Source organism: Bufo gargarizans, chromosome 1 (genome assembly GCF_014858855.1).
Source record: "Bufo gargarizans isolate SCDJY-AF-19 chromosome 1, ASM1485885v1, whole genome shotgun sequence".
Taxonomy (NCBI): domain Eukaryota; kingdom Metazoa; phylum Chordata; class Amphibia; order Anura; family Bufonidae; genus Bufo; species Bufo gargarizans.
Genome location: NC_058080.1, coordinates 129186797 through 129213262, shown reverse-complemented (window position 1 = coordinate 129213262; position 26466 = coordinate 129186797). Strand labels below are relative to the sequence as shown.

The window sequence follows — 26466 nt, the reverse complement described above, 5'->3', positions numbered from 1 at the left end:
CTTTTTTATTGTATACACTAAACCATGTGCTGGTAAGAATAAAACAAAACACAAACACAGCATCCACCAAAGTCCACAAATAAGGACATAATATGTATAGTCAGAGACAAAATGAATTACAATGTAATATCAAATAAAGAATCAATAATAAACAAATAATAATGTAGCATCAAATAACATGAAATGATACCTAAAAAATAATAATTAAGTATTAAAGCGAACCTTTCGCCAGGATTTCACTTAATAAACTATTACCAGTACCTTATAGATATCCTCATTGTGTTTCAATGCATTCTTGTGCCGCTTTCCTGGGATGTATATTTATGAAACAAACGACTTATAAAGTCCTCGTATCCAGCTCCTGAAGTCACGCTAGAAAGTCAAGGGGGTAGCCCTTCCCTCACTCCGGGCTGTAACTCCCCTGCCCTAACCCCGCCTCTAAGTAGTGTAACTGACACCCGGTTCAGTCGCCGGGACCGCGCTTGTACAGGCGGCGCATGCGCCCTCGGACTCGAGCGCGATCCTATAACTGAATCGCGCGTGAGGAAGAGAAGACAGGCAGGCATCGGGGAGGGCGCATGCGCGATTCAGTTACAGGATCGTGCTCGAGTCCGACGGCGCATGCGCCGCCTGTACAAGCGCGGTCCCGGCGACTGAGCTGGGTGTCAGTTACACTACTTAGAGGCGGGGTTAGGGCAGGGCGTTACAGCCCGGAGTGAGGGAAGGGCTAACCCCTTGACTTCAGGAGCGTGACTTCAGGAGCTGGAGACGAGGACTTTAAGTCGTTTTTTTCATGAATATCCATCCCAGGAAAGCGGCACAAGAATGCATTGAAACACAATGAGGATAATCTATAAGGTACTGGTAATAGTTTATTAAGTGAAATCCTGGTGAAAGGTTCGCTTTAAGGTAAAAAGTCCTGAGTCAATAGAACAACGCCCCACGCGTATTGCCGGTAAAGTCCAGCTTCCTCGGGGTAGTCTAATAAAATTGCTATATTGATTTTATACTTCATGGATGTGCACATTATTACGGTTCTCTGGGCCGTGTTGCTTTTTTTTGGGGGTGTTTCAGATAAAAAAAAGGGACATTTAAGGAACAAAGAGGGAGAGGGGGACTTGGGTCAAAAAGAGGGGCCGTCCCTCCAAAAGAAGGACACCTGGGAGGTCTGTGATTAGTTTGGTCTCAGGGAAGATAAGCTGTCTTCACAGGTATCTGGCAGCAACCTACTCCTCATTAAGAACACTTCAAGAAGGCTGAACAAGCATTTGGGTTACATAGTTCATGGAATTCCGGAAATCCAGAAATGTTCAGAATTTTCTCATTGCCTTGAAGGCTTGCTCCAGTCATACAGAGCTGTGAGGGAAAGGCCAGGCATCATAGCCCCCATTGCTCGCTGTCTAGTGATGGAGGGTACTGCCTTCTGGCAGCCGAGAACCTGGAGGGTATGCTGATCAGGGAAAAAAGAAATAGCAAAGAAAATGTGGCATCTTATCTCTATGGTCTGCTCTGGCAGAATGAACTTCAATAGGACACATGTTGTAAATTCTTACACCAGATCTGCACAGTTCTTTATCTCTGTTTTGTACCTGTTACTAATTACAGTGAAAAATACCCTCATCAGATAAGAAGGTCAGACTCTACAGCTACCAAACACATACCACACCTGGTCTGTATAAAAAGAACAAAGCCCCATGAATGGTCATGCATGACGTGCAGCTGAACGTGGGCGTGTTCTGGATGGGAATAGTGCCAGTGCCAGACATCTCTGGTGGCAGCTTATCTTCCGTAAACGGGTTGTCCCAAAATAAATATTCTACACTTTTCAAACCAGTGCCTGGAAATGAATACTTTTGTAATTGCATGTATAGCGCCACCTGGTGTTTGCTCTTTTTCCAATTTCTCTGTCCTGCTCACTGAGGTGGAACACATACTCAGTTTCATTCTTCAACTGCCACAAAGTGCAGTAGAAAGACCACACGTTGCCACGGACAACCAAATGCAGGAAAGTGTCACACAACAAACCATAGGCCGTGACACAATCTCCCGTATTCTTCATATGTCTGGGCTATGGGGTAGAGTGGCAGACGAAAGCCTTTTCTTACGAAGAAAAACATCCAAGCCAGGCTACATTTTGCAAAAACACATCTGAAGTCTCCCAAAAGCATGTGGGAAAAGGCGTTATGGTCTGATGAAACCAAAGATATGTTTGGCGCAAAAACAACACTGCACATCACCAAAAGAACACCATACCCACAGTGAAGCATGCTGGTGGCAGTATCATGCTTTGGGGCTGTTTTTCCTCAGCTGGAACTGGAGCCTTAGCTAAGCTAATGGGAATTATGAACAGCTCCAAATACCAGTCAATATTGGCACAAAACTTTCAGGCTTCTGCTAGAAAGCTGAACATGAAAAGGAACTTCATCTTTCAGCATGACAACAACCCAAAGCATACATCAAAATCAACAAAGGAATGGCTTCACCAGAAGAAGATTAAAGTTTTGGAATGGCCCAGCCAGAGCCCAGACCTGAACCCGATTGAAAAGGAGGAAAAAGTTCTGAAATTATTTAACTTTGTCTCATTTTTTTACATCACAGAAACCTGACATTTTAACAGGGGTGTGTAGACTTTTTATATCCACTGTACATGGTTATGAGCTGGCCATACAGATCTGATCTGAATTATCATATCACCCAAATAAAGATAAAACTCTAACCTCTCTCATCCTTCTTTTTGAGGACTGTCTGACACACAGTTGATGAATCCTATTGAAAATATGTGTATCAGTATGACCGAAACCTAACGTCTATGGCCATATTTAAACCAATTAACTTAAAGAGGTTGTCCCACAAAACATATTCTACATTTTTCAAACCAGCAACTGGATCTGAATTCTTTTCTAATTGTATGTAATTAAAAATGTATTATAGCTACTGAGTTATTCACTGAAATCTATCTGTATAGCGCCACCTGCTGTTTTCTTATTTTCTTATTTCTTTGTCCTGCTCACTGAGATGGCCGCACATGCTCAGTCTCATCCTTCAACTGCCTCCTGAGCTGTGATAGGCAGAGCATGGACACCCCCCCTTAGCTGCAGCAGAGAAGACACTCCCCTTGAGCTCTCAGATTGATATAAATCTAGCACAGCAATGAATGAGGAGATCTCTGGATCCATGTGAAGTGCAGGGCTGGTTCTAGCTTTGCTAGAAAGAGATAGTCATGAACTATATGATGTCTGATATTCACATTTTACATTAGTCAGTGGGAGAAACCCTTTCAGTGGGGTATTCCCATCACAGACAATGGGGGCATATCGCTAGGATATGCCCCTATTGTCTGATAGGTGCGAGTCCCACCTCTGGGACCCGCACCTACAATGAGAACGGAGCGGTGAAATTAATGGAGGGCGCACTGCGCATGCGCAGCCGCCCCCTTACATTAATTTCTATGGGGCCACTATTTCCATCTGCCCCATAGAAATGAATGCCCTCCCATTCACTTCTATGGAAGCAGCGGGGAGCAGCGCTTGGTGGTGGACAGACCCAGGGCCGGCCTTTGGGGTGTGCGGGCTGTGCGGCCGCACAGGGCGCCATAGCAACAGGGGCGCCGGGCGGCCGACAGCTCGCAATGTAATATGGGGAGGCGAGGCGGCACTTATGTTTTCCCACGGGGCGGGCCCCCTCCATCTCCCCCTCCCCTGTATTCAGCAGGGGGCCCCCGGCGCCCGTTGCGGTTTAAAAAAAAACAAAAAACTTGCTTATATAAGTTCGGGCGGCTGGCGGCGCCCCTCATTCTGCGCCGCCTGAGTGGCTGAGGCTGAGCGCTTGCCGCTCTAAAGAATCCTGCCTGCGCTTGCTGTGTGCTGTTAATGTAGCGTGGCCGAGCTCTGTTCGATCCGCGGTACAGGAGCTTTTGTTTCCTGTACCCGGCCGGACTAACAGGAAGTGCTCACTTAGTGTGCACTTCCTGTCAGTCCGGCCGGGTACAGGAAACAAATGCTCCTGTACCGCGGATCGAACAGAGCTCGGCCACGCTACACTAGAGGTGGAGGTGGGAGTAGAATGAGTCTGAGAGTGAAAAGGGGGAGGGGGGGAGGAAATAATGAGAGTGATGGGGGGGGGGAATAATGAGAGTGATGGGGGGGGAAATAATGAGAGTGATGGGGGGGAGAATAATGATAGTGATGGGGGGGAGAGAATAATGAGAGTGATGGGGGGAGAGAATAATGAGAGTGATGGGGGGGAGAGAATAATGAGAGTGATGGGGGGGGGAGAATAATGAGAGTGATGGGGGGGAGAATAATGAGAGTGATGGGGGGGAGAATAATGAGAGTGATGGGGGGGAGAATAATGAGAGTGATGGGGGGGAGAATAATGAGAGTGATGGGGGGAGAATAATGAGAGTGATGGCGGGGGGGGAAATAATGAGAGTGATGGCGGGGGGAAATAATGAGAGTGATGGCGGGGGGAAATAATGAGAGTGATGGGGGGGGGGGAAATAATGAGAGTGATGGGGGGGGGGGAGAGAGAGTGACAATGGAGTCCCCAGATCCAGACTGCAGCCAGAGTCCAGATCATCTTATTGTCCTGGTGGTAAGTAGACAATGCAATATGTTTATTATTTAATTGTTTAGTTATTAATACTACATTGGAAACTAATTTTCTCAGCTGGACACCGGCCGACACTGCGCATGCGCTGGGAGCCTCACCAGCGGTTAGGGTAGGGAAAAAGCACTGGCCCGTACGTAAATTTTTCCCTTCCCTAACCGCTGGTGAGGCTCCCGGTGCATGCGCAGTGTTGGCCGGTGTTCAGCTGAAAACATCCATCCGATCACTGCGCCTGCGCATTGGCCCATAGTTTTTCCCTACCCTAACCGCCGGCGAGGCTCCTGGCGCATGCGCATTCTGCTGTGAAATTTCCCTAACCTGTCGTTGTGCGCCTGCGCGATGCTGCACACCTCCTCACGTCATGTCCGGTGCGACCGGAAGTGACGAGGGTAGGGAAATCTCACGAACTAGGGAAGTATAACATTACACCGGCCTTTGGGGTGTGAGGGCTGGTAACTACTTGGTTGGATAGTCAGCCAGCCTATGCCATGATGCCAGCAACAAGCAGTTTTTTTTTGGGGGGGGGGGCGCCACAAGATTAGCTCGCACAGGGCGCCTGAACACCTAAGGCCGGCCCTGGACAGACCCCAGTAAATCTGGGGTCCTCCAGCCACAGCTCTCCCCGCTCCGTTCTCGTTGTAGGTGCTGGTCCCACCTCTGGGACCCACACCTATCAGACAATAGGGGCATATCCAAGCGATATGCCCCCTTGTCTGTGATAGGAATACCCTTTTAATACAATCATTCACATTTCTGCAGAGAATCGGTCAGGATTCACAGACTCTCCATATATTCTAAAGGTGGCCAAACACATTAGAAGTAGCTACAAAAGTATTCAGATCCAGCTGCTGGTCTGAAAACATATAGAATATTTCTTTTGGGACAACCCCTTTAAACACAGCTAAATCAAGAAAGTGGGTTGTTGGATTGTGGTAAATATTGCCCCCGGAGCGGTGTGCATGGAGTCTGAACACCGCCATGTGGTTTCACAGTTATATATTACAGAGCACTAGGCATCCGGTGGGCAACCGTATGGTGCCTTGGTGCGTCACTGCTTTCCAGGATGCATATCTCTGTAATATCCCATACAATGGTACATGAAGGACAGTGTGGGCCCATAGTAGTCTATTAGGTCTATATAGCATAGGCCTTTATTATGACCATGTACATGAGCTCCTGATCCTGCCCTCTGCAGCCAAAGGACTAAGCTGCAGTGAGAATGTCACTCACAGAACAGGTGTGCACTCAAGGTTCACAGATAGCGGTTATATTGCTATCAGACTGCTTGTCATCTGTACACAGACTACATAAAACATGTATGGGCACTCCAGGAGGCTTTTAATCCAAAGTATATTCTGTGTCTTCTGCTTTACAAACCTTGTTCATAATGCAATAAGAATTCAAAAATAATGCAAGAAAATGGAAAGAGAATAATAAAATAATAAAAAAATATAAAAAAAATATAACTGTGGTGAACCCCCACATTCTTCTAGTAGTAGAAGTCCAATGGAATGCTGTCCAGGACACCAAATCTTCTAGTTGTACTGCTCAATATTCAACTTTAGAAATATATATATATATATATATATATATATATATATATATACACACACACACACTCACCTAAAGAATTATTAGGAACACCTGTTCTATTTCTCATTAATGCGATTATCTAGTCAACCAATCACATGGAAGTTGCTTCAATGCATGTAGGGTTGTGGTCCTGGTCAAGACAATCTCCTGAACGCCAAATTGAATGTCAGAATGGGAAAGAAAGGTGATTTAAGCAATTTTGAGTGTGGCATGGTTGTTGGTGCCAGACGGGCCGGTCTGAGTATTTCACAATCTGCTCAGTTACTGGGATTTTCACGCACAACCATTTCTAGGGCTTACAAAGAATGGTGTGAAAAGGGAAAAACATCCAGTATGCGGCAGTCCTGTGGGCGAAAATGCCTTGTTGATGCTAGAGGTCAGAGGAGAATGGGCCGACTGATTCAAGCTGATAGAAGAGCAACGTTGACTGAAATAACCACTCGTTACAACCGAGGTATGCAGAAAAGCATTTGTGAAGCCACAACACGCACAACCTTGAGGCGGATGGGCTACAACAGCAGAAGACCCCACCGGGTACCACTCATCTCCACTACAAATAGGAAAAAGAGGCTACAATTTGCACGAGCTCACCAAAATTGGACTGTTGAAGACTGGAAAAATGTTGCCTGGTCTGATGAGTCTCGATTTCTGTTGAGACATTCAAATGGTAGAGTCCGAATTTGGCGTAAACAGAATGAGAACATGTATCCATCATGCCTTGTTACCACTGTGCAGGCTGGTGGTGGTGGTGTAATGGTGTGGGGGATGTTTTCTGGGCACACTTTAGGCCCCTTAGTGCCAATTGGCCATCGTTTAAATGCCACGGGCTACCTGAGCATTGTTTCTGACCATGTCCATCCCTTCATGACCACCATGTACCCATCCTCTGATGGCTACTTCCAGCAGGATAATGCACCAGTTCACAAAGCTTGAATTATTTCAAATTGGTTTCTTGAGCATGACAATGAGTTCACTGTACTAAAATGGCCCCCACAGTCACCAGATCTCAACCCAATAGGGCATCTTTGGGATGTGGTAGAACGGGAGCTTCGTGCCCTGGATGTGCATCCCTCAAATCTCCATCAACTGCAAGATGCTATCCTATCAATATGGGCCAACATTTCTAAATAATGCTATCAGCACCTTGTTGAATCAATGCCACGTAGAATTAAGGCCGTTCTGAAGGCAAAAGGGGGTCCAACACCGTATTAGTATGGTGTTCCTAATAATTCTTTAGGTGAGTGTATATATAATATATATCTATATAGATCTATATATATATCTATATATATATATATATATATATATATATCTATATATATATATATATATATATATATATATGTATGTAGATATTTAGATGGATGGATAAAATTGATATATGTATACATACTGTGTGTGTGTGTGTATATATAGAGTGGATATAAAAATGTTAAAATGTCAGCTTTCTGTGCTGTAATAAAATAAGACAAAGATAAATCAATTCAGAACTTTTTCCACCCTTAAAGGGTTTCTACCACTTAGGCGTCACATATTTGGCTGTCAGACACTAGCGATCCGCTAGTGTCTGCTCTGGCCAACCATCCTAATATAATTGCTTTTGGGGCGGTGGTTTGGCTAAAAAAACTACTTTTATTAATATGCTAATGAGCCTCTAGGTGCTATGGGGGCGTCATTAGCACCTAGAGGCTCCGTCTACCTTTAGAAACTGCCGCCCCCAGCGCGTCCCTCCAGCCCGCCCATCTCCTCCTGAATGCGATCCTCGTATGTATTCTGCGCATGCGCAGTAAATGTCTGACAGCTTCCCTGCTCAGACATCTCCACTGCGCCTGTTCCTCGGAGCACTATGGCGTCATCGCGCAGGCGCAGTGGAGATGTCTGAGCAAGGAAGCGGTCAGACATTCACTGCGCATGCGCAGAATACATACGAGGATCGCATTCAGGAGGAGATGGGCGGGCTGGAGGGACGCGCTCGGCGGCGGCAGTTTCTGAAGGTAGACGGAGCCTCTAGGTGCTAATGACGCCCCCATAGCACCTAGAGGCTCATTAGCATATTAATAAAAGTAGTTTTTTTAGCCAAACCACCGCCCCAAAAGCAATTATATTAGGATGGTTGGCCAGAGCAGACACTAGCGGATCGCTAGTGTCTGACAGCCAAATATGTGACACCTAAGTGGTAGAAACCCTTTAATGTGACCTATAAACTGTACAACTCAATTGAAAAACAAACTGAAATCTTATTCAACCATATTATTTAATTTTCATATTTTTTGTTCCCTCTACCTAAAAGATTTCAGTTTGTTTTTCAATTGAGTTGTACAATTTATAGGTCACATTAAAAGGTGGAAAAAGTTCTGAAATTATTTATCTCATTTTTTTACATCACAGAAACCTGACATTTTAACAGGGGTGTGTAGACTTTTTATATCCACTGTATATATTGTAGGGATTTGCTCTGGTAGACAGGCTAGCGGACGCAGTATAGAGGCAACCACAAAGTCTTTAACTTAAACAGTTCAGTGTAGTTTTCACACATAAGGAAAAACAAAAAAGTAACGGTTTGCAGTCTTGGTATTTGATCACACCATAAAAAGTCCACGGAACAAAAGCCTTCACCTGGTCAGCAGTATATAATTCCACATGTGTTAATTCATAGTTTTGATGCCTTCAGTGTGAATCTACAATTTTCATAGTCATGAAAATAAAGAAAACTCTTTGAATGAGAAGGTGCGTCCAAACTTTTGGTCTGTACTGTATGTGCATCTGAATTTTTGTTATCATGTATTTTTGAGCCGTAGTGGTTTGGTTGAACCAACCTTTTTACTAGCGACCAATCATGACTTTTGCACTTGCACTTTTCAACATATACCGACAGCCCACCATCAGTCCTCTTGGTTTTTAAATATTATGTATTAAATGTATTGTGGCCTGTGTTAATTGTTTATTGTGGCTTGTGCTAATTATGTCTTTATGTGATTTTCAATAAAATTATGCTATTTTGTGATTACTTGATGGTTTTACATGTGTTTTTGTACTTAATTGACCCATTATCTTTGGTTGGTTTTCATGGGTTTGATATAGGCCAGTAAAGACCCGGCCTTGAACCTGGGGAGAAGCCACCCACCCAGCACTGTGGCTACTCCCAGTAATAGCCGGCCCGGATCAGCTTTACAGCCATACTAACAGCAAACAGTGTCAATCAGCACTAGCTGCCCCTGACCCTTGAAATTACAGGCTCTTACCTCACCGAGGCCAGGGACCTCGGTGATACATACCTTCCGTCAATGACGGCCCCTTGCAACTTCCTACTATATATATATATATATACATATATATACATATATATATATATATATGTATTGGTGATGTGTACAGTATAAGTGCTTGGAGTGTATATCTCACCCAGATACCTCAGCTGGGTGACATAACTGAAATCCAGAAAGCTGCAGTGGTTTCAGCAAAGTGTCGTTTGCTGAGACGGTTTTGTCTAGATGTTGTTCTAGGTTTGGTAGTGGGATCTGCCAGTCCACACCCTTCCACTACATGTATTGTCTTTTATCGGAGGTGATTACAGGTGAGGCCTGCTGCTGTAATCAAGGAGGGATAAAACAACTTCTGTGGATGACTTGGAGGGAGAGAGGAGAGCCTGAGAGGCTCTGTGTGGTCTCAGCCAGGAGGGCTGAGGGGCCACGAGGCTTTGTAAAGCTTGAAGTTCGGGGGGCCAGGCGACGCCTACGGAAAGAGGGTCGCACGATCAGAGTTGGGAGGACTTGTGGACCAGCTGGTGTGGTCACAGCCTGGAGGTTGCTGGACCATATATGGCTGAGGAAGCCGGATCTAATCCAATATGTGAACGAAGCTCTATAGGTGAGGTAGAGACAACACGTGTATTAGGTAGTGTTGAGCGCAAATATTCGAATCGCAAATTTTAATTGCGAATATCGCCACTTTAAGAATTTGCGAATATTTTGAATATAGTGCTATATATTCATATTCGCGAAAAGTGTTGAATATTCTAATTTGCTAATTTATAGTGAATATATTACATTGCCGATTTTCGCAATCAAGTAAACAATGACGAGATCACGAGTTCTCGAATTTGCTAATTTCTGGCAAATATTCGGCCAAAAATTCACGAATTATCGCGAATTCGAATATTGCTTATGCCACTCATCACTAGTATTAGGTAGAGCACAGACAGGCAGTTGTTTATTTTTGATGTTTACGTGTGTGATAGTGCTGAAGTGCCAAAATAAAGCACCTTTTGGACTTGATCCCCGTTGTCAGAGGAGAAGTCTGCGATTGCGACCCCTGAGACAGAGCGATCCATTACAATATATAATTTTTATTTTTTCAATATTGTACTATATTTTTAGTATGGTTAAAAGGGTCACAGTAGGGTAACCTCTGCCCATATATTTCTGTCTATTCCGGGTGCCACCCTATAGTCCCAATTTTGAAAGAAATTAAAGAGGGACAAATCAGGACACAGAGACATTTACATTTTTAAAGATATGCCAGGCCTCCAACTCTGCCCACTTTCTGTTGTGACCCACAAACAGTAAGGAGGAGCCTCCTCACAGTAATGATGCCCTCTCACAGTAATGATGAGTCCCTCACAGTAATGGTGCCTCCTCACAGTAATCGTGCCTCCTCACAGTAATGGTGCCTACTCACAGTAATGGTGCCTCCTCACAGTAATGGTGTCCCCTCACAGTAAAGATTCCCCCTCACAGTAATGGTGCCCCTCACAGTAAAGATCCCCCCTTACAGTAATGATGAGCCCCTCACAGTAATGGTGCCTCCTCACAGTAAAGATTCCCCCTCACAGTAATGAAGAGCCCCTCACAGTAATGGTGCCTCCTCACAGTAATAGTGTCCCCTCACAGTAATGGTGCCCCTCACAGTAAAGATTCCCCCTCACAGTAACGGTGCCCCTCACAGTAAAGATTCCCCCTCACAGTAATGGTGCCTCCTCACAGTAATGATGAGCCCCTCACAGTAATGGTGCCTCCTCACAGTAATGGTGTCCCCTCACAGTAATGGTGCCTCCTCACAGTATTGGTGCCCCCTCACAGTATTGGTGCCCCATCACAGTAATGGTGCCCCTCACAGTAATGGTGCCCCTCACAGTAATGGTGTCCCCTCACAGTATTGGTGCCTCCTCACAGTATTGGTGCCCCCTCACAGTATTGGTGCCCCCTCACAGTAATGGCGCCCCTCACAGTAAAGATTACTTAAGTTCCTGTTCACAGTAGTGCCATTGTGCCTCTATCCATGCCCCTTTAGCACCCCTCACCCAGTATAATGCACCCTTAAAGGCTATGTACACCTTTGGAGGCAATTTTTTTACTATTGCATTGTACTTATTTTGGGTTAAAAATAATTTATTCAATTAGTCTTTATTAACAATATGGAATCCTTTTCTGTGTACAAAGATAACATGCTCTACTAGCTGCCTGTGGATTTTCTCTCTTTTCTGTCATTTGGGGAGCTGCCGGGCTCCTTATCTCTGCTCTCCTAAACACTCAGTATAACTCAGTTCTTATCTTACTAATAAGAATGTGGCTTAAATAAGTGATTATGACCTCTCAGTAGCAGGGGCGTAACTACCGTAGCGGCAGACTATGCGACTGCTATGGGGCCCTGGGCAACAGGGGACCCAGTCTTAGTTGGGGTTATATCCTCTTCTACTCGGGGTGAACACTTGGTCAGGAACAACTTCTAGAAAATGAAGCAGTGGAAAAATGGCCGAAGGGTCATTGAAAAGGGTTTAGGCAGAAAGATGTCCTGTGTGGGGGGCCTGGTTTCATCCTTGCTATGGGGTCCTTCATTATCTATGTACACCACTGCTCAGTAGTTTAGAGAAAAGGGTTATTAGATGACCGGCAGAAAGTGAAAGTACCAGTCACACAGCTAGAAAAACAGTTAACCCTTTGTGACAGAATGGCTCAATATTTTTAGCTAAAAAGGAGTCAAATGCAATCATAAACAAAAATTGCCTCCGAAAGTGTACATAAGCCTTTGAGTGCTCCAACACAATATGATGCTCCCATAAGTGTACCCAACACAGTAGGAAGCCCCTTAGGTGTCCCCACACAGTATGATGACCCCTTAACTTCCCCTAGAGTATGCTGCACCTTTAGCCCATGTTCCAGGACAAACGGAGCAATGGATCTCTGCATCATGCCTGAACCGAACCGCCAACAGCAGGGGAATGGTGAAGAAGGGAGCTGATCGATGCAGTTACAGTTGAAATTAGGACATACATTGTGGCTAAAATTTGGGACTTTTTATATTAGATTCTAGAAAAAAAAACTCTCTGTATGAAATTGGAGTCACAGTGAGGGGCAGTGTGGCCCCATAAAAGTGTATGGGTGCTGTATTACAGATGTGAGCCGCAGACCTGACAGAAATACTAGCTGCTGTGCTCCAGTAATACTCCACTCATGTAGTAGTATTTAGCTTAGCAGAAAATCATTAAAATTTGAATGATAATAACTCATGATAATTGGGTAAATGTACTGTATGTGGTGCCTGAAATATTGTACTGAAAATGCCTAATCATTGCTTGTAAAATCGTCTATGTGAATTAATAAATTATAGTTTGTCGCTATTGAATTGTGGTAATGGAAAGGTATATTGTGTGATCTTTCAGCAATATAAAAACAGATGTGTCTACATATAGACATCAGGATAGCTCATTGGTATATGATCGGTGGGGGTCCGACACCCAGACCCCCCGCAGATCAGCTGTTTGAGAAGCCACCAGCGCTCACAGTTTCATTGAAGTGAATGGGGCTGAGCTGCAATGCCAAGCATAGCTGCTATACATCTACGACTCTCTGGTGAGCTGTGATAAGGCTGCAGCTGATCGGTGGGGGTCCTGGGTGTCGGACCCCACCAATCACATACTGATGACCTCAAACTAGAGTAAGTGGTCTATAGTGTAAGTGATGCTGAGTCTGATTATGTAATTTTTATCTTCATACTCACTTGCGTTTCGATGCTGTACTACCACAAACCAATGCATTGAGAGGACGCCTCTTTGAGTCCTCTCCATTATGTGTGGGAGCATGGGAGTCCTCTCGATGCAGTGTATTGCTAGCTTGTAGGAGCACAGTGTCAGAATGCGAGTGAGTATAAAGATAAAAACTGCACACTGGACTCAGCACCACTTCCATTATACACATATTACTCCATTGTGGGGGTGTTTTGGAGCTGACAGATTTCCTTTAAAGAGGTAAATGTGATTAAGTCATTAATCGCTTGAACAATTATCCAGTTGTCAAAATTCACCATAAGTGTAAAATACGGATCTGTTGCTTTCACCTTTTAAGTCAAAGAGATTACTTGAAATAATCAAGGGCAGATGACCTTTGATCAAAGTGATGTACAGCATTGCTTAACTGTGTTTCTATGGTAGGTGCATATATTATAATGGACAGACAATAAGTGACAGTGCACACTACATGTAAATGGTAATTTGTAACCTAGATCTACGAGTGCAGTAACTTGTCACTGCTAAAGGTTACTAACAAATTCACTGCTAAAGGGTTAATTCTTTACACTTTACTTTAAAAGCTGTTAAAATGTTTACTGAGATGATCTAGATACTATGTATCCCAAAAGGCTATGTATAGGTAGGAAATAGTAAACTGCCAGTTGTTAGTTACCGTTACCAGGTGGTGGACTGGTCCCATGATCTCCTGGTTTTTGTGTGCAGTACTGAAGACCATATCTCCAGAAGGATATTGATACTTTGGAGAGAGTTCAGAGAAGAGCTACTAAACTGGTACATGGATTGCAGGATAAAACTTACCAGGAAAGGTTAAAGGACCTTAAAATGTATAGCTTGGAAGAAAGACGAGACAGAGGGGATATGATAGAAACTTTTAAATACATAAAGGGAATCAACAAGGTAAAAGAGGAGAGAATATTTAAAAGAAGAAAAACTGCTACAAGAGGACATAGTTTTAAATTAGAGGGGCAAAGGTTTAAAAGTAATATCAGGAAGTATTACTTTACTGAGAGAGTAGTGGATGCATGGAATAGCCTTCCTGCAGAAGTGGTAGCTGCAAATACAGTGGAGGAGTTTAAGCATGCATGGGATAGGCATAAGGCCATCCTTCATATAAGATAGGGCCAGGGGCTATCCATAGTACTTAGTATATTGGGCAGACTAGATGGGCCAAATGGTTCTTATCTGCCGACACATTCTATGTTTCTGTGGTTAGTTAGTAGAGGGTCTGTTACTGCACAAGCAAGAGACGAGGCTTGTTTTGTATGTCCAGCTGAAAAGTAAGCCTTGACAGCAGTTATCTAGGAAAACACCATTCCTGAGAGTGGAAAACTGTCAGAAAATAAATTTTGCTAAGGATTATCTCCTGAGAGATGGAAATGCTGAATATATACAGGTGGCGGAGGACTGAGACAATAAGGTAAATGTACGTATATGGCAAAATACTTTACTGCATGTGGAAAGGGGTAATTGCCTCCGGCTCCCTCCACACTTCGGAGACAGACTGACCAACCAATCTAGGTCTGCATCCTGCAACTGGGCACTGCAGAAAGTATATTGATAGTAATTGATCATCTTTGGTTAATTTGGCAAGATTGCTAGAACCTCTAGAGTCTCAGGGAGGATTACAACTATCATTGCCACCTCCTACATGCAGCCTTTGGGAAAAACTTACTCTGCACAATATATGAGAACTGTGATTGCTGCTTGCATTCATACTGTAACGCCCATCATTTATTAAGTAAGGACACTCTATTTCTCCATCCAAATGGGTATGATCATTACCTTTACTATCCTCTAGCCCTCCACCTGCTCTTCTGCCTTGTACCCCACTGCTTATTTTAACATCAAGGGCTCCCCAGCCACAATCAGGCAGGAGAAGCCAAAAGTCCAGGGTGTGCTCAAAGGGAGCAAAGGTTGCACCCCTCCATTCACTACCTGCACAGCCCTGGAGAGTTCTGGATCTAGGCTTAGCCACCATGAGGACTACAACCACCACTCCCATCCAGCTCCACTGCCCACACAGGCCCCCCAGCGGGCCAGCACGGCACAAGAAGCATATCTGTATTTACTGTATATCTTTAAAGTGTAGTTTACTGAAGTTATATTTAAGATTGGAATCTTGTTTTCTGATTGGCTACTATCCTGTTCCAAGGCAGATTTTATATATAATTAATATGCAAAAAAAAAAATTACATTAAAAGATTGCAGCATGGTCTCCAAATTTATGAAGTAGAAACCCAGAAAATGGGGTGCATTTTGTTGCAAATCTACACCTACTCATAGGACTGTTAGTTGATGAAAGACTATACACTATATGTTTTTTTTTTTACCAAGGTTTGCTGCAAAGATAAATTCTATCTACCCAAAAATAACTTTGTATGCTATAGTGGTGAAGAATTATTTGCAAAGTAAACAGAAATAGTAGAAATAGTAATTGAACCCAGTGGCGTTATAGACCCAATTCAATAAAAGTAAAACATGAAGTGGATTTCCCCTTTAATTAAAGGGACTGTCCCACCAGTAAATATTCCTAATACACGGGTAATGACACATGACTTTTACATGCACTTACATGTATAATTGCATTGTTATAGTGCATTACAATACCCCCTTTTCTCATTGCTGCATATGTCTGTCTCTTCACCATGGCGCTTATATTCTATAACTAGGAAGATCAGGATGAACAGTTCTATAGGTCCTCTCCTGATAGTAACAAAGACAATCTTTTCACAGACCTACAGATGACTATAAGATGTTACAGTGGTCTTTATATGTAAGACGTGGAGTCAAGAGCTGGAGTAGGGAAGAGCTCTTGGAACATACTAAAACATTGAAAATAACCAGAGTGATGCTTATTAAACTACAACTCCCAGCAGTGCTACTTCACAACAGCTGGAGCGCCGCAGGTTACTGTGCAGTATATTGGATGGCCATCACACATTACTTAGAAGAAACTAGTTAGCGACATCAATAAAAAACAGCGTTATATCACCCGTTCTATTAGCTGAGACTGGTCAGCGCTGGCCTTTACAAAGCAAACATGGAATGAGTATCTGAAGTAAGCACACAAGATCCAAAAGTCAAGGCTACAACAGCTACAAACAGTAATAATTAATGGCATAGTATAAGAGCGAAGACAACACATGGACCTCAAACACGCATTTCCTTTAAAATAGTTGTCGCACTTTTCCCCTATCCAGCTGTCTGGGTTCAATCTCTGGGGCCCCCATGAGAACAGAGAACCCATGTTCCGCCATTTGAGTGAATGCCTCTATAGGACTTCCAAAGTTAGCCAAGGGATGAACTCGGCTTTCTCCACCAGTCCTGTAGAGTTGACTGGAACAGTAGCAGGCATGAGCTACTGACTCTCCCAAAGAGGGAACACAGGACCCCTGAATGGTTGGGGCCCAGTGGTTGGGCTTGGGCCAGTCATAAATTTATTTCCTATCCTGTGGATAGTGGATTCGTTTTTTTTGTGCAATAATTCTTTTAAAGGGAATTTCCAGGGACTAACATATTGCTGACCCATCCATAGGATAGATCATCAATATCAGATCAGTGGGGGTCCACACCTGGCACCCCCACCAATCTAGGGTTAGTGGTAGCTGTGGTTCTGGAACTAAACTGTGCATGGAGCCGAAAAAACCCTGCAGCTCCATACACTGGACCAGATTTGTTAATGTGTCTGTTCCAAAAATCTGCCTACAAAGTGGTGCAAATTGGCATAATATGGCAAATCAGTTTTTTTTTTTACGATATGCTCAACAAGGCGGTAAGGCTTATCTGAAAGAGACACTTACAATGCACCCTTCTGCGCTAAAATGTAACCAAAATTCTGGCGTAAAAATTCAGTCTCAAAGTAAGCCAACCAATAACACCGCGCCACAATGATTTTGCTACTGAGAGAAAAACATGTGATTTATACTAAAATGAGCGCCCTGATTCCAAATATGAACTCGGAATTTGCCTGACACGTGGAAATATTCCAATGGACATATCCAGACCTGTCCGGACGCACTCTGGCTGATGTCAGCAGTAAGTATATAAGGCAAGCTGGACAGATTTTGATAAAGTGATCTGTTCTAGTGCTATCAGTTTTGAAACTTAAGATGGATAAATGCAAATGTGTTAACGATCCAGACAATTTCTGCTACATATGTGGCAAATACACTACTTATGATCAGCGCAAGTCTGACAAAGCAAGTGCGTCTTGCTTACAAGTATTACTTTGACTGTAAAATTAGAGATCAAGATAAAAGCTGGGCACCTCATGTTTGTTGCACTGTGTGTTACTCTGGGCTAACAGTGGTTGAATGGTAAAAGAAAAGGAATGGCTTTTGCAATGCCTATGGTTTGGTGTGGGCAGAAAAATCACCATTCAGACTGTTACTTTTGCATGACCAAAATTGCCCGATATTCAAAGAGAAACAAGTAACAAATTGTGTATCCTGACTGAATCTGCTCCTAAACCAGTACCACACGATGTAGAGAACCCAGTGCCTGTCCCTCCCACAGCAGGAACGGCAATTGAAACAGACGGTTCTGATCCTGATGAAAAATATGTTGATTGTCACAATGTATTTCCTGATCCAGAACAACTGAAGGGTCAGCCGCACTTGCTGAGCCAATCAGATTTAGATGATCTGGTAAGAGATCTGTCATTATGTAAAGAAAAGTCAGAACTGCTAGCTTCTAGACTTCAGGAATGGAATTTGCTACAACGAGGCACCAAAAACTCACACTTTCATCATCGACACACCAAGTTAGCTGCATACTATGTCTGTTTCTGTACTGATGTAAATGGTCTTATGATGGAGTTAGATGGTACACATGTTCCCGATGAATGGACGCTATTCATAGACTCTAGCAAAACAAGTTGGAAAGCTGTCTTGTTGCACAAAGGTAACGAAAAACCATCTGTTCCATTGGCTCATGAGGTTGGAATGAAAGAGAGCCATGCTTCTATGGAGTTAATTTTGAAAATGATCAAATACTCAGAACATAAATTGAAAATTTGTGCTGACCTGAAAGTGGTAGCACTGCTGCTTGGTCTACAGTTAGGGTACACAAAGCATATGTGTTTCTTGTGCCTATGGAACAGTCATGATGACAACAATCATTACAAAATGAGACAGTGACCTCTCAGAGTCGAGCACACAGTTGGTCAGTACAATGTACAACACAAATCATTGGTCGATCTACTTCAAGTTTATCTTCCACCGCTTCACATTAAAGGGCTTCTGTCACCCCACTAAAGTCATTTTGGGGGGGGGGGGGGGCTAGTTAAATTCCTTATACTGCGATATATGAAAATATAATGGTGTTACTTACTTTCCTTCAGCAGTTTCTTCTAAAAACAAACTTTTATAATATGTAAATTAGGTCTGTACCAGCAAGTAGGGCGTCTACTTGCTGGTAGCCGCCGCAAAAAAATGCCCCCTCGTCCTGTTGATTGACAGGGCCAGCCGCGATCTCCTCCTCCGGTCGGCCCTGTCAGCATTTCAAAAATCGCGCGCCTGTGTTCATTCGGCGCAGGTGCTCTGAGATGAGGAGGCTCGCCTCCTCAGCACTCCCTCAGTGCGCCTGCGCCGATGACGTCTTCTCTTTCGGTGATGTCATCGGCGCAGGTGCACTTTGGGGGTGCTGAGGAGGCGAGCCTCCTCATCACAAAGCGCCTGCGCCGAATGAACACAGGCGCGTGAGAAATGCTGACAGGGCCGGCCGGAGGAGGAGATCGCGGCTGGCCCTGTCAATCAACAGGACAGGGGGCGGTTTTTTGCGGCGGCTACCAGCAAGTAGACGCCCTACTTGCTGGTAGAGACCTAATTTACATATTATAAAAGTTTGTTTTTAGAAGAAACTGCTGAAGGAAAGTAAGTAACACCATTATATTTTCATATATCGCAGTATAAGGAATTTAACTAGCCCCACCCAAAAAATGACTTTAGTGGGGTGACTGAAGCCCTTTAAACTTGATTTAATGAAAAATGTTGTAATTGCAATTGATTGTGATGGAAATGGTTTCCAGTATTTGAAGGAGAAGTTTAACACACTGAAAACTGATGGTAAAATAAAGGCTGGAATTTTTATTGGCCCCCGAAATCAACAAACTAATGCATGATGACACATTCAGAACAAAACTCAACCCTCTGGAACTTGCAGCTTGGGATGCATTTGTGCTAGTGGTGCAGAACGTCCTTGGGAACAGACGAGCTGCAAACTTTGCTGAATTAGTAACATGCTTACAGCATATGAACAACTTGGCTGCCGAATGTCATTGAAAGTGCATTTCTTACATTCCCATCTTGACTTTTTCCCACATAATTTGGGACACGTAAGTGACGAACACGGAGAGCGGTTCCATAAAGATATTTCTACAAAGGAGAACAGGTATCAAGGCCACTGGAATCCCAACATGATGGGGACTACTGCTGGTTTTTGCAACGGTAAAATATGACCGTTCGCAAAAGCAGATGCCTGAAGCTCTTTTAACAGTACTGGGCCTTGCTCAAGTAAGGCTACTTTCACACTAGCGTTCTGCTGTCCGCTCGTGAGCTCCGTTTGAAGGGCTTCACGAGCGGACCCGAACGCTTCCGTCCAGCCCTGATGCAGTCTGAATGGATGCGGATCCGCTCAGACTGCATCAGTCTGGCAGCGTTCAGCCTCCGCTCCGCTCGCCTCCGCACGGCCAGGCGGACACCCGAACGCTGCTTGCAGTGTTCAGCTGTCCGCCTGGCCGTGCGGAGGCGTGCGGATCCGTCCAGACTTACAATGTAAGTCAATGGGAACGGATCCGCTTGAAGATGACACCATATGGCTCAATCTTCAAGCGGATCTGTCCCCCATTGACTTTACATTGAAAGTCTGAACGGATCCGCTCAGGCTACTCTCGCACTTAGAAATTTTTCTAAGTTATTAATGCAGACGGATCCGTACTGAACGGAGCCTCCGTCTGCATTAATATGATCGGATCCGTTCGGAACGGATCCGATCAAGCACAAGTGTGAAAGTAGCCTAAGACTTTTAAACTGAAAAACTAGACTTTTTGAAATGTTGTTATTCTAATACATTTTCGTACACTGTTTACTGCACAAACTTTGATGTAGATCAGGTAATTGTTGGAGTAAAACTCGTTCTGTTCAAAATTATTCAATGCTTTCCAAGTGCTTCATTCATTTAGGTATACTTATGCATAGCAAAATTTCATGACATGTTACAATTCTGACTTCGGATATATGACAAATGTTTTTTGCCCAATAGCAAAGATTTTGTTGTTGTTGCGTGGTGTAATTAGTATACAGTCAGAGAAGTGTCTGCCCCTGCACCACATGTATCATCCATCCTGAGCCCCTGTGATAAATCTGCTGCAGGTCTGGACAAGCTCACACCATCTAGAAGATTAGTAAATCTGGCCCACTGTGTGCTGGCTGTTCTCACGTACTACGTACAAGTGAATGGGACCTCAGCTGCAGTTCCATAGAATGACCACTACAGATTGTACAGCGCTGTGCTTCGGCAGCTTCATGCACTGTTTACTACTGCTAACAGCTGATCAGCGGGGGTGCCGGACATCAGATCCCCACCGAGCTGATATCAGCCACCTATCCTAGCATAGGTCATCAGTATGTTAGCAATGAAAAAGCCCTTTAGCAACAGTCATTAGTCCTCCTTCACACATTGCAGTATTTTGATTCAGTATTTTGAAGCTACAATTGTGAATGGATGCAAAGAAGAGACAAATAAACGGTCAGTATTTTTGGTCAAAAAGATACTGTATTCTGTACACAGGGGAAATATAATGGAAAGATTTGGTTTTCTCTTATTTTTCTTTTGTGCCCCCATATATTTATGATACCTCCCATTTGTGGCTATACTCACCTGACTACAGGCACGGCTGGGAACACTGGGAGCATAGAGTCCTGCTGCCTGCATTGTAGAGCAAGTGCAAAATCAGCACCAAATCATGCAGATTTTGCTGTGATTTTGTATTTTTTTGGGGCGGAAATGCTGCAGATTTGCAACAGATTTCACTGTGAAATCCATCGCAGATATCTGCAAACATCAATTGACATGCTTTAGATTTAAAAATCCTTACTGCTTGTCCAGTTACGTGCGGATTCCGATGCAGACGCTCTGCAGTGCTGTTACTATAAATGCAGTGGATTTTCCGCACGCAGTCCTGCAACATTTACAAAACATAAATGGACAGGTGCAATCATATCCATATCTCGGAAGGACCCCAGAGCAATGGACATAATAGGAACCCGCCGAACATATACGTGAGAGGTCCTTTGGACCACTATTACATTACATCGGACTAATCAATCACTGGCCTGGCTCTTAAGCTTATTGCAGTAGGGGGAGCATACCCTTATGTCCGGTGAATATCTGGCAGTAAAAACCTCTAGGGCTCCATGAATTCTAAACTATATATTGGTTTTTAACTATTTATCTAATTGATTATGAATTGTGGGACCACAGATGGTTGAAATTATATACCAGGTTGAAGGATTGATTGATATACTTGGTCCTTTTGTTCTTGGTCTTGAAATGTCATGTTTTTGAAGGATTTACCTGTGTATAACCCTGTGGGCATAATAACTAGAAATAATGTTATTGGTATCTCTGTTTGGATTGTGTCTTTCTGAGATCTGGTATCCGCACTGTGATCATGTTTATCTGAGATTTATGTACTAGCAACTACCATATGTTTTTAACTCTTTCATTATTAATTCTTAGTTTTGATCTATCTTGTGTTGATGAATAATTACCCCATATTATTCCCCTGATGAACCGCTATGTGGGGAAACGCGTTGGGTATGTTTAGGGTAATGAGAGGGTGAGACAGGGCAGGTACGGGGCCATCAGGGTGTTCCTGTGGGTTGAGGTACTAGCCAGGGATCTTTTCCCAAGTGTACCCCTGTAGGTCTCCCCTATTGATTTGAGATTATGAGATGTGGATTTTTGCTTAATTGCAATTTTAGAGTATATTGAAGTAAAGTATTATTGAGATAGTTATTAAAAGTTAAGTTTTATTTCCTAGCTTTCTGTGACCCCATTGATAAACAGCAGGAATGAATATACTGTCTATAGGCTTCTATTTGCTATTTTCTTTGATTCGGACCGGCGCAGTCGCACTGACATGCTGAAAGCAGTTTAGCCACCTGCAGGACTGCAAAATATACTTGTCAGTGATAGACGATTCCGTGGAAGACTCTCCATAGTGTCCAGGCTGACAATGGATACAATAAGAACAGTGGACAAAATAAAGCATTCAATATTTCATCACTGACCAGCGGGACAAGTCACAAACTGAGCAATTCTGGCGCAGCCGCAGTATTCTAATGGTTGTGCCACGCTTTGACTATGCGGTGCTACATGGCATCAAGCTGACATACATACACTGCATACTCTTTTTTGGAAGTCTTATCATTTTTAATTTTTCTACATTCGTCTTGGGAAAAGTACAAAGTGGCATTTTTTTCAGTGATGAAATTGCCTTTTGGGAACGTCTGCTTTAAAAAAAAAAATAAATCTCGACGAGAATAAGCATATACAGAGTGGTAGGTAGTCTTTCCGTCACCTGGGGATAGTATGCCTCCTTAGCCCTGTATCTTAAGGGCTCACGCACATGGCCGTTGCCCGCCCATGCCCGTATTGTGGCCCGCAAACAGCTGGCCGGGTGCACACCATATCATGGATGCGGACCCATTCACTTGAATGGGTTCCCAATCTGGGAGATATGGTGCAGTGCAGAACAGAGGCACGGATCGGAAGCCCACGAAAGCACTACAGAGTGCTTCCATGGGCTTTCAGTCCGTGCCTCTGTTCCACTACTGCATGCACTACTTTTTTACGGTGCGGACCGTTGAATGTGGATTGCAGACCCCATTCAAGTGAATGGGTCCTGCGTCTACATACGGCAGCCCTACGGGCGGTGACTCTGCATTGCGGACTGAATTTTGCGGTCCGCAGCAGGGGGCCCAGCCGACACACGTTTGTCTGCATGAGCCCTAATAATGTGGCCAAAGGAAAGTGGCTTGTCAGGGTCCCCACTTGGGGAACAAGTGCTGCCAACCCTCTCGTAGCTACACACCTGAGTATACAGAAGGGCTCTGTTCACGTCTGTGTTCAGGCTCAGTTCAGATCCTCTGTCGAGTATTCTGTAATATTTGCTGAAAAATATTAGTGGTGCAGCATGCGCTATACACTATGTTGAAACCTAACACACCCCATTATGGGGGACAATGGGGTCTATCCGGCGACAAATCTGTCAGCTTGAATATCCCCTACGACAGAACAGAATGCAGATCTCAACCCTGACTTAAAATGATTTTTCCTATGGAAAACCATTTACATCATGAGAATAATCATGCATTGCCCACGTGCATTCTTCTCAGGCTTTAGTAAGCCAAATACTATCGAGAATTTGGAAGGATGAATAAGTGTTCCAACCAGGGGTGCGCATAGCCTTTCTGCTGCCTGAGGCAAAAACTGAAACGGTGCACCCCCTTCCCCAATGCCAATTTCTTAACCTAACCCCTTCCCTCCAGCTCATGGCCCTTCGGCTGACCCCCTCTCACCCCTACCTGGTGCTGCCTGAGGCGATTGCCTCACCTGGCCTCATTGGTGGTGCACCCCTGTCTCCAACCAATGAAGCAGATTTCCATTATTCTGAGCCGTAATTTTTTTCATTTTACAAACCACGGACAAAGCAATTATCTTTATGGATGGTAAACATGTTTGCATTGGCAGTAATTATTTATGGTCAGTTTTCGAAAGATTGTTGTTGGACAGATGCTCTCAATGTGCAGGATCATTTGCTTATCCATTAAAAATAATAGTGTTCAGAATGCAAATGATCTGGAAAAGCCAAATGTCACCCAAATTCTGTAAAAGATGACATAAACTTTGTTACTGTGTAATCTGATCTGATCATGTTAGAATATTAAACAAGCAGGTCTCCCTGGGCCAACTACGGTACATTTATCACGTCTGGGAGGGTGCATCTCCATAGAACCCTGGTAGATCGGCTCATGTATTATGGGTCAATGGATAGCACATCTATAAGTGTGAACACTGCCTAAAGAAATCCATTGTAATATCTGCCACATTTATGTAAACTCCTACTGGGGTTACTGGTAAACTATGATAGAAACGCACTTTTGTAATTGTCTTTCAGGCTGTCTTATTACATATTTCTCCATAACTATATGAACATACATTTTTTTCGCTTATTATTTGGAGGGGGATCGCCTTCACAGCCGCTGACACTCCGCCTGTACCTGATATACAGCTGTGCTGCCCAAACTCTTGTATTTTTCTATTTGAACATACAGGTATAATTAATTGATCATAGATGTCAAGATTTTTGAATGGCCAATTTTTTTTTTCATTTTGGATCAGTACAGTGCCCCATTACCTGGACTATGTTGGACATGCTTTTTCCATGTATTTGGTCAATCAATGCACTAGATAGCAACGCGTAATGACCAGATATGGAAGTCTACTAGTGTTTTGGATACAGTTTTAACTCAACACCCTATGAACTATACTTTGGATGCACTGACTCCATAGAGATCAGTCAAAAACATTCAGCTATTGCACACAGTGATTTACCTTGATGAGGTTATGTGCCACTTCAGACACAGCAGCATCGTCTCTTCTAATCCAAGGGGCATTTGTCCCTGTGCCATACCCATGCCAGGCGATCAGGTAAGGGTTGTGCATGGTAATCCAATATTTGACCCGATCTCCAAACTTTTGGAAGCAGAACGTGGCATAGTTATTAAACAGATGGATGACACTCTGATTTTCCCAGCCCCCATAATTTTCTTGTATGGTCACAGGTAGGTCCCAGTGGTAAAGGGTGATCACCGGTTGAATGCCATTCCTGATCAGCAAATTGATGGTGCTGTTGTAGTAGCGCACACCCTGCTCACTGGGGACACTATTTCCTTGTGGAAACAGTCTTGGCCAGGAAATTGAGAAATGGTAAAAATTCACCCCTAAAAAATCCAGAGCTGGCATCTCTTTGCTAGAGAAACTGTCTGAGATGTCTACAGGCTGGTCAATAGAAGGAATTCCTTTCCATGACTGTTGGGTCTTCATAAACTGGTCCCACACAGAAGGTCCCCTACTGGAGTGATCATCTTCTATCTGCAATGAAGAAGATCCTACACCCCAGAGAAAACCAGGAGGAAATGTCCCATAGGTGAAAAGTTGACTTTCATTTAAAGGGTTTACTTGACTCAGTCTTTCCCAGACTTGTATGCCATCTCCAGGACTTCCAATGACTTCTCTTGTCAAAACCAATAAAATCCAGTAGTAACCCTTCAGCCAAAAATGAGCCATCTTGTCCCCCCTGATCTCTTGGCTACTATAGGACTCTTTTCATGTGTAAGGATGGAGAGACTTCCATTCAGTTGCTGCAGAGAGAATGGAAGAGATCTGCTCCTTCTGCTGTCTTCTGCTCCCAGCGCAGGACTGTCTTATCTCAGCTTCTCTATAGAACTGGATTGTAAAAGTCCTGTCAATGATTAGCTTGAACTGTGAGCTGAGGAGGGGTCGCTGAAGGAGGGGGTGGTGTGTTCTTACACCAGCTAGTGAGAACTTCATTTGCATTTCTGGCAAAGATGTTACCTATCATTACACTGAGCTATGGTGATATATATATATATATATATATATATATATATATATATATATGTGATGTAGGTATTACTGTGTAACCCTCCAGGTGCCAAAAAACTATAGCTTGCAATTCAGGCTATACATACAAAACATGCATTATACATAGTACAACCACTACCAATGAATCCCTTTCATTCTCATATATCTCATATATCTGTGTATTCCTCTATTTCTTATATATCTCCTATATCTGTGTATTTCTCTCTTTCTTATATATCTCCTATATCTGTGTATTCCTCTCTTTCTTATATATCTCATATATCTGTGTATTCCTGTCTTTCTTATACATCTCCGATATCTGAGTATTCCTCTATTTCTTATATATCTCCTATATCTGGGTATTCCTCTCTTTCTTATATATATCTCTTTTCCAGACGTCACAATCACTAATGGCAGCCATTAAAGCTCACATTAGTTTTTGTCATCCAGCTTTCCTGGACTTCATAATGGCAAGTTACAGAGGTTTTGGGGTATTGGAAAAAAATGAAGTTAGGCTACCTGCACAGGAGGCGGATTTGTTTGCAGAAAATCCACACCAACCCGCAAAA

The 26466-nt window shown here is 43.5% G+C and overlaps 1 protein-coding gene across 1 annotated transcript in view; it reads right to left on the bottom strand.

Moving 5' to 3' along the window:
* Nucleotides 1-25673, bottom strand: part of KLB (klotho beta) — a 50116-nt gene extending 24443 nt beyond the window's left edge. The window contains exon 1 of the mRNA XM_044298361.1: nucleotides 24845-25673. Coding sequence (XP_044154296.1) covers nucleotides 24845-25579 — 735 coding nt within the window. The 5' untranslated portion in view covers nucleotides 25580-25673. The remainder of the gene's footprint in view (nucleotides 1-24844) is intronic.
* Between the last annotated feature and the right edge of the window lie 793 nt (nucleotides 25674-26466).